Source organism: Lutra lutra, chromosome 11 (assembly GCF_902655055.1).
Source record: "Lutra lutra chromosome 11, mLutLut1.2, whole genome shotgun sequence".
Lineage (NCBI taxonomy): Eukaryota > Metazoa > Chordata > Mammalia > Carnivora > Mustelidae > Lutra > Lutra lutra.
In genome coordinates this window covers 96,081,795-96,094,489 of record NC_062288.1, presented here as the reverse complement: position 1 = coordinate 96,094,489, position 12,695 = coordinate 96,081,795, and the positions used below count along the sequence as shown (strand labels likewise).

At 42.5% G+C, this 12,695-nt stretch overlaps 2 protein-coding genes across 3 annotated transcripts in view; one reads left to right on the top strand and one right to left on the bottom strand.

Annotated features, from left to right (window-relative positions):
* LOC125080969 (probable inactive serine protease 58) overlaps positions 1-2,988 on the bottom strand; it is a 34,071-nt gene extending 31,083 nt beyond the window's left edge. The window contains exon 1 of one of the 2 annotated variants that reach the window (XM_047695228.1): positions 2,493-2,988. In XM_047695228.1, coding sequence (XP_047551184.1) covers positions 2,493-2,529 — 37 coding nt within the window. In that variant the 5' untranslated portion in view covers positions 2,530-2,988. Of the gene's footprint in view, positions 1-2,478 lie in introns of both variants that reach the window. The other variant, XM_047695229.1, reaches the window with a different exon arrangement.
* A 2,980-nt stretch (positions 2,989-5,968) lies between these two features.
* Positions 5,969-11,701, top strand: PRSS37 (serine protease 37). The gene is made up of 6 exons (XM_047695231.1): positions 5,969-6,033; positions 6,376-6,490; positions 8,625-8,766; positions 9,950-10,203; positions 10,787-10,923; positions 11,464-11,701. The coding sequence occupies exons 2-6, from the start codon at positions 6,457-6,459 to the stop codon at positions 11,602-11,604; spliced, it is 708 nt and encodes a 235-aa protein (XP_047551187.1). The 5' UTR covers positions 5,969-6,033; positions 6,376-6,456; the 3' UTR covers positions 11,605-11,701.
* Positions 11,702-12,695: the final 994 nt, after the last annotated feature.

Here is a 12,695-nt window from a genome sequence, read left to right as displayed (position 1 = left end):
CCATACGGTAAACAGGCACATGAAAGATATTTGACATCATTAGTCACTAGGAAAACGAACATTAAAATTTCAATAAGATATTACTATACACCTAACAGAATGGCTAATATAAAAAATAGTGAACTTCGGCGAAAACACCAAATGCTGGCAGAGAAGTAGAGAAAATGGCTCACTCATACATTGTTGGTGGGAATCTAAAATGGTGCAGCCAATCTGGAAAACAATTTGGCAGTATGGTATAAAACTAAACATACAATTACCATTGCCAGAAACTGCATTATTGGACATGTATTCCAGACAAACAAAAACTTACTATCACACAAAAACATAGCAGCTTTATTAGTAAAAGCCAAAACCTGAAAACCACACAGATGTGCTTCAGTGGGTAAATGGTTAAACAAACCAGCGTGCATCCATACCCCAAAATAATAGTAATAAAAAGAAAAAAACTATTGATATACACACAACTTGGACAAACCCCAAGGGAATTATGCTAAGTAAAAAGAGCCAATCCTGAAATATAACATACTATAGGATTCCATTTCTGTAACATTCTTGCAACAACAATATTACAGGAGTGAAGAGCACATTAGAAGTTGCCATGGCTTAGGGAAGGGGGGTTTTGTGGAGGAGGGAGAATGTAATGGTGTGTCCATAAGAAGGGCAACAGGAGGGACTCTGCAGTGATGGACTCTTCTGTGTCTTCAAAGTGGTGATGGATGCATAGACCTACAGGTGTGAAGTTTAAATACACACACGTAAAAATGAGGAAAGCTGAACAAACTGGACAGCACCAATGTCAGTTTCATGGTCTGTCATATTTTCGTGCCATAGTTATGAAAGATGTTACCATGGTGGAAACCAGATGAAGGGTATGTGGTACTCCACACATTTCCTGCAACTTCCTGTAAATGTATAATTATTCCAAAATGAGAATTTTAAACTAAAAAAGCAGTTAGAACTCTTCATAGTTCTTTTACACATTTCCATAAACTCTTTTCAAGTAATCTTTTCCACTCATTCCCACGAATTCAAATCCTGTCAAAGTTCCCAAATTCCAAGATCTGCATCCCAGCTCAGATCCGTCATGAGTTCCTAACCTTTATATTCAGGTGGACATCTCCATTAGATGCCTAAAAATACTTCAAACTAAGTAAGTCAAAAAAGTAACCTGTCTCCTTCCCCAAATACCTCCTTGTCCAGTGTCCCTGATTTCCATAAACTGTACTACCATTCATTCAACCAGAAATCTGGATGACAAGCCTTTACTTTTTCCTGCCCTTCATTCCTCACATTCAGCTAATCATGACTTCTATCTCACTATTACCTCCGGTATCCTTTTCCTTTATTTCAGACTCGCGGCTACCATCCTAGTCCATTCAGTTGCCCAGAAAGCTGCAACAGTCTCTTAAATATCTCCAGATCTTTCCCACCCATAACCCCTATCTCTACCCAAAATCATTCTCCATACTAAAGTCATGTGAATGTTTCTAAATCCTAAGTGTGGTAATAGAACTCAGATATTTAAAACTCTTGCAAGGATTCCTATTACACCCAGGTTCATTTCTAAAATTAAGGCTAGAAGACTCTCTACTATATGACTCTTAATCTACTTCCTTTCTCTCTGCTCCAGCCACACAGATGGTCTTTTAGTTAACATGTCACACCTCATGACCTTCACACTTACTAAAACAACCTTCATCTCTGTCGGAAACAACCTACCCACCCCTCACCCCATTTAACTTGGCTAACTCCTCTCAGTCTAATACAAGTTTAGGAAGCACTGATGTCCTTAAGAGAGAGTTTTCTCATGTTGCACATATGGAAACTGAGGCTCAGAGAGGTTAGAGTATTGTCCCTGGCCATATAACTAGGTAGAAGAGCATAACTGCCTAATTACAGAGCCATACCAACTTCATTGCAGGCAAGTTACCTAATTACTCCATGCCTTCATTCCTCATCAAAAAAAAAAAAAAAGAGAGAGAGAGAACAATAATAATACTTTTCTCACAAAGTTGATATGAAGAGAGTGGTGTCTGTTATAAAACCACTATGTAGTCATGTGCTTTTATGGTAGTGGTGGTGATAGTTATTATTCTTATTATTGTACGTTACATTTTAAAGCCCAAGAGCAAAATCAACCTTTTCCTTTCAACCCTTACAGCAGAACTCCCGCTTTTTTGTTTCCTATGTCTTTTACACATTCCTATGCCCCCTTCCAGGCTCCTATCTCCATCATCCCTTCTGGCATACCCCCATGTTTTAGCCCACGAACTTCATAAGCATTGGGAGGAGATTTGAGCCCATAATAGAAAGTTTTACTTGGGTCCTACCAGTGACAGAGCCTGTGCAGAAAATGAGTAATGTATCACCCATTTCCCAAACTTTCACGTCCCTGATCCACCAGCTCTCCCTCCCCAACACAGCGCCACAGCCTCACCCCCCAACAGAGTCCTAATAAACTTGACAAAGAGTTACCATGAGTCACTCACCAGTCACCATCAGCAAGGTTAATGGGATACAATTCATGTTGATGCCCGAATCCTGTGCTGAGGACAAGGATGTAGTAGAAATTAACAAGCACAAAGAAAGCACAGAATTTATATCCTGCCTGGGGATTCGAGACAGCAGAAGGTGCAGGTGGGAGACCAGAGGATACGGATACGGACGGACAAAAGTCTGTCATCTAGAGGTTTCTCCTTCTACTCTTGATCCTCGGCGTGAAAGCAGAGTCACCCGTCACAGCCAGAGATCTTCTCAGTCTCACTGCCCTATGGGAAGATGAGGTTCACGGGTCTGAGCTTTACCTACTTCATCTAAAGAAAAGAATTCCAATGCAGGAGTCAAGTAACCCTTCTGTGGAGTTAAAAGTCATCCCAAGTTCCTCCCACAAGCCTCTCCGTTCTTCTCACCAGTCCCTTCCCCACAATGTGTGACCAGCCCCCCTCCCTCTACATGTCCCATTGACCCCTTTCTGTTCTGGGCTGCTCTGATGAAGCACAGCTGTGTCCCACCCTCCTGTGTGACATTGCCCTCCTCCCCTTCATGCAGGTAGTGCCTAGCCCACCTCTCCTGAGAACGACTTCACTTGTACAGGTCATGTCTCACAACCGCAGATGCCATTTGAATAAAAGCTCCCAACCAACACCGACACGAGTGGCTCTTTTCAGAGCTCCAAATCTTTCTTACCACACTGCCCTCCTGTATGCAGGGATCTCTTGCTCTCTCATTCTATCCTTTTTCAAAAAGGCTTTGTCTTTCACTTTTTTTGGTTTGCCACTTGTGATTTTAATGGAGTATTTTATATTATTTTAGTCTCTCTCCTTTCTTAGCATATCCATTATACTTTTTTTTAATGTTTTTTATATGGTTGCCTTAGAGTTTGCAATATAAATTTACAATTAACCATTGTCCACTTCCAAAAACACTGTGTCAGTTCATGGTTAGTGTTGAGTACCTAATGATAATAAAATAATTCTGACTTCTCTTTCCTTTCCCTTACATCATTGCTGTCATTCATTTCACTTGTATATGAGCATATATGCATGTAAGCATATATCATTGAATACATTGCCGGGGGGGTGAAGTGAATTGAAGTTTTGCAAAAGTTGCCTTTTTCAAAAGTTGACTTTTTCAAATTGATTTTTGGTGGTGGAGTAGGACAGGATTATTATCTAAATAGAAAATCAGTTAGGTGGCAGAATGAAACAATAACAGAATTAGAGTCTCTGTAAACCTGATGGTTTGTGGAATGAGGCTAGAAGCAGATGCATCTCCATGTGCACAAGGAATTTGTAATAATACTAATAAAGAACTTAATAACAAAAAATTACAAACATGAGGAAACACTGAGTATCAAACACACACACACAAACACACATACACACATCCATCCACAGAATTCTCAAGTTATTTTTTCAAACAGCTTTACGAATGATGTCCGTATCAGATTATCAGTATCCTAAAACAAAAGAGAAAAAAGTGGGGGCACCGGGGTGGCTCAGTTGTTGAGTGGCTGACTCTTGATTTCAGCTCAGGTCATGGTCTCAGGGTCATGGAATCCAGCCCTGAGATGGGCTCCTTGTACAGCAGGGGAGTCTGCTTAAGGGTTCTCTCTCTCTCTCTCTGCCCCTCCCCCTGCTCTCTCTCTTTCTCTCTCTTTCTTTCTCTTAAATAAATAAATCTTTAAGAAAAAAAGGAAAAAAATAAATAGGATTGGCAAACTACAAGAAGCACTCAACAGCTAAAATAATATAAAAAGGTATTCGTATTGAAACAAGAAATCCCACACTGAAAGTAGTTTGCTAAGCCTGTAAAAATTATGTGGGGCAGGGGGGCGGGGGCAGGGTGGGGGAAAGAAGCTAAGGAGAGGGGGTTATGAGGACAAGATGGAAGAGGTTCAAGGGAGGCCGTTAAAGCATGCTAGGGGTTTACTCTACAGACAATAGGGAACTACTGAAGAGTTTTTAAAAGGAGACTGACATGATTTCATATGCATTCTAAAGGGGGGGGGAAAAAAACCAATTCTAAATAAAAAGGAGAATGTCAAGTTGAGCAACACCAGGTGGGCACACATATTAGTTCAAGCGTGACAAGATTATGGCCTGCATTAGGATGACAGCTGTGAGAATGAAAAGATAAGGGTGGATTTAAGAGACTTCTGGAAGTAGAACTGTTTAAGGTTGAGTGGTGAGAAAAAGGAAGAAATCAAACAAATGGTAGGTAATCTCCTAATCTCCTAATTTCTAATTAGAAAAACAGGCAAAGAATGCATTTGAAAAGCTAGAGGAAGAAAGGATAAAATTCTGACATGCTAAATTTCAAGAACCTCAAGCAGATGCAAAAAAAAAAATGGTTTCAAGGAGGCAGTTCTATATGTGGGACAGGAGGTCTGGGCTAGAGATACTGATTTGAAACTCATAGACAGGTAGTAGTCCCCAGTACCAGCCTCCTCCAGAAAATCTGTTGTCTTTGGAACGGCCTCAAACTCTCCTCCTGGCCCATAAGCTTTCCAAAAAAATCTAGGCCCAACCACCTCAGAGTAAAGAATATCTCTCTCTCAAATTTCATCTCTGTTAACTAATCCTACCCTCCCCACAGAAAACTTTGCACAGATCCATCCTGTCTTTGAACCTCAAGCACATTTCATAAACCAGACCTATTCCCCAGTGGACCTCTGTGTCCACTGTGAGGGTCAGGAAAGTATGTGCCATGTCTCTTTTTCATTTTACACTTCAGGGAATTTGTGTGAGGAAATGTATCTCTTTCAAGATGTAGGAATGCCAGTTGATTAGCTGAAGCCTGGAGAACGCAGCTGAAAAGCTATGTGTCTCCAATAATAAGACCTAGATTCTATTTCTAGTCTTTCCAATCATGTGTGATTTTGAGACACTGGTGTAAATTCTGTTTTAGTTCTGTTATCTACAGACCAAGAAAAAAAAAATGGTACCAGCCTTGTTTCCTCTTTGTAGGCTTATTATCCCATTGGCATGAGATCATGGGCTTATGAGACTTTGAAGGGCTAGAGTGATACAAAGAATAATTTTACATCTCAGACTGCCCTGATATGAAATCACCACTGGCAGTGTCTATAAAGAATTTAGCTCAGAGCCTGGGATTTAAGAGCTGTTACTGAAAGTGTTCTTGTTAGAGGGTGCTCTGATTTCTCCAAAGATGACCCGAGCAGTTTATTATTGGCTGAGAAATCTTTTCATTAGATAAAAAGCACTGACGGGTCCTTCCTTCTGAATTGTCACCAATACACAGTAGGTCCTCAATTTAATATAACCTAGAATACAGACCATTTCCCCAGCTGTCAAACTAACTGCTCTATGAGTGCTTTGCATTCCCACATGTCCTTAGCTCAGAGCTGGGGACCAGGATAACAGACCAAGCTGGTGATGATGGCGGAGTGATGAAACAAACATGATCACAGGGAAAGAGGAAGGAAGTGTAATAAAGATGGGAGGGGCTGAGGAAAGGGGTAAGTATTAGGTGTTTCGGAGCAAACTTGGGGACACCGCCTGAGCTAAGGTGGCGAATCTTGTCCCTCACAGCCCTGACCTCAGAAACTCCATGTGGAAGATAAGCCCTGAGCCTAGAGCTCCCTTCCCCACAGACAGCTGATTTGAGGCAGATGGGCTTTTAGGGACAGCAGGTAGAGGGACCTGGATCTGGAAGTCTAAGGAACTGGGCTTTTTTTTTTTTTTTCCTTCCCTGAAAGATCCAAGAGAGGAACAGTCCATCTTCCCTCAAGCAGAAGCCCATCTTCATTGTGTACCTGGAGCCCTCTTCCACCCCCCTCTTTATGCCCAGAGCTGTTTTCCTACCCCATTTCACGTCCCCCTACCTAACCATATCCACTGATTCTACCAGGCATTCCTGAGGAGAACACTGTCCTGAGCGTTTCATACTCTGCTGATTTTCTGCATCTCACGGGGAAAGATCTGGACTGCTATGAAATTTATCTTCTATTTGGGTGTCCTTGCTGGTATGTATCCATGACCTTCTACTCCATCCTATAAGGCACAGGTTAATGTAGGCTGGAGTAAGGCGGATTGGGGCATGTGGAGGGTACAAAAGAAGAGCCTAAGAAAACCAGTCACGGACAGAACTAGGTATCTCCCTACGAGACCCCAGGCAAAGTCTCGCAGGAGGCTGAGCCCACTGTTCCAGTGCTAAGCCACAGAGTGGGCGATGGTGCTCACTTGCCTTAGAGAATGCTCAACAATGAGTGTTCCCTGCGATGATTCCAAAATGTGGGCCTCATTACCCACAGAGCAGGTCCCAGTGTAGTCGCAGGGACGAAGAACTCATTTCGAAGTCTGATATCCTCCTGTTTCAAAAGCTAAGAGACTCAGAATGCAGGGAATGAAGACGGCAGAAACAAGATCAAATGCAAGGGCCCTACCTCCTGCACTCCCTGACTTCCAAGAAGTCCTTCTGATGGCAGAATTTGCTGGTGAGGCATTCCCCACCATACCGTGTTGCATCACTATTTGCTGTGTGGGCTTGGACAAATTACTTAATCCATCTATGCTGCAGTCTCTTTTGTCGAAATGGGATATTACTATCTGCCTTATAGACATGTTGTGAAAACTGTTAAATAAATCCATGTAAAGCACTTAGAACAAGAGCTGAGAGCCTCTTGTCCTTATTAATATGCCACGTTTTTCCCCCTTGGGATTTCTGTGTGATCAAAAAGCGTGTGGGACAGTATAGGCTATGGCTTGGGAAGGATTATGGAAGAACCAAGGACAGCTGAGACAAGAATAGTACTTTATTTCTGACACTACAAGCAGACTTCCTCCCTATCGTCTCAAGTGTTTTTTTTAATAATTCATTTTTTTAAGTTACATGTTCATATTAAAAATTTGGAAATATTAAAAGGTAGAAAAAAAGAAACATTGTTCATAATCCCACCTTTCACTCAGCACATGCTAACACTTTAAATTTATTCCAAGGCTTTATTTTACTTACTTTTGCATTTCAATGGTTTATTTTTTTTTCTTTGCTTGTTTTTAGATGATTGGATTACGGGATTGATGTACATGTTTCATATTATTATTAACTTAATGAAAGTTTATCAGTATTTCCTTTGTTTAATATTCTTTATAAATATAATTTTAAGATGTATATAATGTTCCATATGTTGATGTGCTTTTCCATTTCAGCACCTTACATTACTATATTGGACATTAAAATTTCCAATGTTTAGCTATTATAGATAGTCTAAAATGAGCACACATTCATAATCTTTGTCTACACTTAAATATTTCTTTGGAATGGATCCTTGGGGTTGGAATTATTAGGTCACAGGTGATGCACTATTTACACTCTTGATGTCTATTTCTAAATGTTTTTCAAACAGAATTAATTCATGTCCCTACCTACAGTGAAAGAGAGTCTCTTCCATTGTACTTTCTTAGATTTTAACAGTATCAACATTAAACCAAAAATTATTATTATAAACATTAGATAAAATGGTATGTGATTTTTACTAGAAGAAGAGAGTCAAACACTTTCACATCTCCTGGCCAATTCATTACTTCTTTAAAATTGCTCATGTTGGGGGGCGCCTGGGTGGCTCAGTGGGTTAAGGCCTCTGCCTTCAGCTCAGGTCATGATCCCAGGTCCTGGGATCGAGCCCCGCATTGGGCTCTCTGCTCAGCAGGGAGCCTGCTTCCTCCCCTCTCTCTCTCTGCCTGCCTCTCTGCCTACTTGTGATCTCTCTCTCTCTAAGTCAAATAAATAAAATCTTTAAAAAAAAAAATTGCTCATGTTGGGATGCCTGGGTGGTTCAGTGGGTTAAGCCTCTGCCTTCAGCTCAGGTCATGATCTCAGGGTCCTGGGATCGAGCCCCACATTGGGCTCTCTGCTCGGCGGGGAGCCTGCTTCCCCCCACCCCCAGACTGCCTCTCTGCCCACTTATGATCTCTGTCTGTCAAAGAAATAACTAAAATATTTAAAAATTTAAAAATTTAAAAATTAAATAAAATTGCTCATTTTCCTTCCCAACTAGGAAACTGCTGATTAAGACATGTTTTAAGACAAGTAAGACAGGTAAGACATGTCTTACCTATTAAGAATGTTCTGTGTATTAAGAATACTGATTACTTTCCCAGGGACAGTTTTCTCTGCTCACTCATCTGTGCAGAAAGAGGACGATGCTCCATATCTGGTATACCTCAAGTCTCACTTCAACCCCTGTGTGGGTGTCCTCATCAAAAACAACTGGGTGCTGGCCCCAGCTCACTGCTACTTACCGTGAGTGCTGGGAACCCTCCCCTCCCCACCCCCTGAAGCAGCCCCCCTCATTCTACCTCAGTGGTGCTCAAAGGGAGGTAACTTTCCCTTCCAGGGTGCATGTGGCAAAGTCTGAAGATATTTTCGGTTTGTCACAATGCACTGAGAACGTGCTGTGTTCTTGGCACCTATCTAGCAAACAGAGGCCTTGGCCAGGAGGGCACTGATCATCCTACAGTGCGCAGGCCAGCCCCCACAGGAATCACCCAGCCCCAAATGTCAGCAGTGAAGAAACCCGCCCCACAGAGCATGCCTCCTCAGTTTTTTCAAGTTTTTTAGTGACAATATGAATGTGTCTGAGTTAAGGGACCAGCAGGTAACTGAGGGTGCACTCGAATTAGACAAATTGAGAATAGTTCAGTACCCCTAGGATTAGTACTAGAAAGGTATTAAGGGGGCAAGACAAGAGAATGGTACAAGAAAGGCAGTGGGGAAGGCTGGGGAGGAAGAGAGGAAGGAAGGGAGGAAGCACCGTGTGTAGGGACGGCTCTATAGGAAGCACGGTGTGACAACCCTGTGAGAAGGTAGCTGGGAGGATAAGTACTCCCCCCTCATTCTCCCTCCCAACACTGCTGCTGGCTATCAACCAAAACCTAATCAGAGACCAGAGGACAAAAGAATCCATCGATTTAATCTACATATATCATCTTCCAGAGGTAGAGAGCAGGATGAAGTAGGCTTGTGAGTGGATCTGATGAAGCAAACAGAGCTCCAGCACTCAGGGCATCCCATTCTCTTACGTCCACCAGAATGAAATGCCCGGTTGGATAGGCTGTAGCTGGAGTGGAGGGAAAGTAATATTTTTCTGCCACACACAAGTGGCAGAAAACACTACTACATTAAGGATGCCGCATGAAAACACAGCGGTTAAAGGCTCCCCCTTTACTGTGTGACCGTAGGTGAATTACTACTATATGTCTCCATTACTTCACATGCAAAATGAATTAAAAATAGAATCCACTTCACAGTTTTGTGATGAGTCGTAAATGAGGTAATCCAGACTCCAGGTAAAGCAACTGATACAGTACCTGATACATTGTAACATTCAGTATCGTCTCTGACAACAATAATGATAATGATAACAATGATCATGATGATGGTGGTGATGGTGACATGGGTTACTTCCAACCCCTTCTCCCTCCAGAAACCTGAAAGTGCTGCTGGGAAATTTCAGGATCAGAGTCAGAGATGGCACAGAACAGGCAATTAACCCCATCCAGATTATCCGCTACTGGAACTTTAGCCACAGCAACCCCCAGGATGACCTCATGCTCATTAAGCTGGAGAAACCTGCCAGACTCAACAACAAAGTCCAGCCCCTTCCCCTTGCCACCAGCAATGTCCGGCCAGGCACCATCTGTCTGCTCTCAGGTTTGGACTGGAGCCAAGACAACAACGGTGAGTATACCCCCCACAGCAAATCAGAGTCATTAGTTACCCCGGAAGAGGAGCACCATGTCCACACAGCTGGGAAGAGAGGAGAGGAGAATGGGAAGAGATCATGAGTGGTCTAGCAAAAAGAGACCCACCCAGAAGTCCAAAGCCCCTCCCTTCCCAGGATGGTGACACACCACTACCTCCTTGAGACTTCAGGTGTTGGAGCCACCAGGCCATCTGATTCTGCACAGAGGCCGCACCATTCCTGTCAGGCACAATTCCCACAGAAGGGGCTGGGCTCCTCCATTGCATATGGTTCATTCTGCATGTAGAGGAACCTCAGAGAATGGGAGTCAGGTCATCTCTTATTCCTCCAAGACTGGAAACAGAATAGAAAGGAAACTCTGTTTCTTAAAGCGACATAAAGCCTATTTTTAAATCCTCTGGATTAACTCTCATAACCATGCATGAGATCATTCCCTTTTCTCATTCCTTTTTTCTTCAGACATACACAGAAAACACCAGTGGAAACAGAGGGTGGTGGTTGGAGGGGCTCCATAAGAAAGGCAACCAGGAAGGCTTCTTCTGTCCTGTCTTCCCTCAGGCAGACACCCTGATTTAAGGCAGAACCTGGAGGCCCCTGTGATGTCTGATAAAGAGTGCCAGAACACTGAACAAGGAAAAAGCCACCGGAACTCCTTATGTGTCAAATTTGTGAAAGTCTTCAGCCGAATTTTTGGGGTAATCTTTTTCTCTATATTGTTTATTTGCCTGTATGTATCTAGTTAACCAATCATGACATTAAAAAAATTAGAATGCCCTCATCCTCTCACAATTTTTTGAGAATTTGCTAAGGCTGCAGCAAAGCCCCCATTGTTTCTTCAGTAATGGGCCCTCCTTATAGATGTCCTTATTCATTAAAGCGTGTCATGCAAAACCTCCATTTTGCTAGGTTTATTATTCTCATAGTTGCAGGTCAAAATGGGCTTAAAAAAAAATTCAAACTTCACCATGGAAACTGGCTTCACCAGTCCAGAGAAAAATGGGGTTTGATTCATTTTACAGTTCTAGAGAGTTACAGTTCTAGAGAGGTTTTTCTCTGACTTTCTCAAGAAGAAACAAGGCTAGAACTCATCTAGATCCAAAGCTTCCTGTCCCCTGATCTGGGGCTGTTTTCATGATCCAGCATGCTACCCCTGGGCAGAGCTCATCCAGGTTGGGGACGAGAGGGCTCCTGTGACAAGATCTGACCATCTCTCTGTGTCTCTCTCTCTCTGGTAGGAGGTGGCCGTCGCTACCGTGATCTGCAAAAACAAGCTCCAGGGGATCGAGGTGGGACACTTCATGGGAGGAGATGTCGGAATCTACACTAATGTTCACAAATATGTATCCTGGATTGAGAGCATCACTAAAGAAAAATGACACCCTACTAATCCCTCTGCATCCCACTGGCTTTGTCATTAACTCTACAAGCCACTACTTCCCTCAAATTCAAAATAAAATTTCCAAGTGGAAATGCATCACACCACTAGCCTATTTTTTCTTGGTTGTGTCTCTGCCCATATCCCACCATGACGTGAAAAACCAAGAACAAAAAATGAAATGAGCGCTTATCACACTATACCAGGGTTATATCCATTATCTCATTTAATGCTCATAACAAACCCTTGAGGTTATCTTTCATCCCCACCTTACAAATGAGAAAGTTGAGAGTAAAAAGAGTACTTAACATTGTCTAAAGCCAACAGACATCACAGACTGGAACGGAACCCCCAAATTCAGATTCTCGGTCTCATGTTCTAAGCCCCAAAATTATAGGGGGTGGTCCATGGAACCACAACAGATTGCGGCTTCTATTTTCCTGCTACTTCTCTTATTCACAGAGTCTGAAGCTTTCACTTGTGGCTAAGATTGTGGGTTCTGGAATAATATCTCCTAAGAATGGCCAAGCTTTCTCTCACTGCTGTACTGACTGCAGTGTGCTGCAGGAGAAGAGCTAGGAAATATATAAGAAGTAAAAAACAGAACATCAGGACAGGGTCAACAACCATAAATCAAGTCCAACAGGAAGCTTTGCAGCTCCAGAACAAGGTGAAAAATTCATCTGGATCCAAAGAGAATAAAACCTCAGAGCAGTAGAAGATTCCAGAGGCAGATATGGCTGAGAGGAGGTGAAGGAAGGGCAAAATTGGGCTTAGCCACAGACCATGTAATTAACAAAGCCAAGAAAGGGGGTACCAGTCCTCTGGTTGAGAACTTTGGTAAAGAACTTGAGAACTGAAACGAGAAGAAACCAGAGAGGGAGACAAACCATAGGAGACTCTAAATCTCAGGAAACAAACTGAGGGTTGCTGGCCTGGAGGCAGGTGGGTGGGATGGAGTGGCTGGGTGATGGACATTGGGAAGGGTATGTGTTGTGGTGAGTGCTGCATATTGTATAAGACTAATGAATCACAGACCTGTACCCCTGAAACAAATAATACATTATATGTTAATTTTAAAAAAAAAGTGTT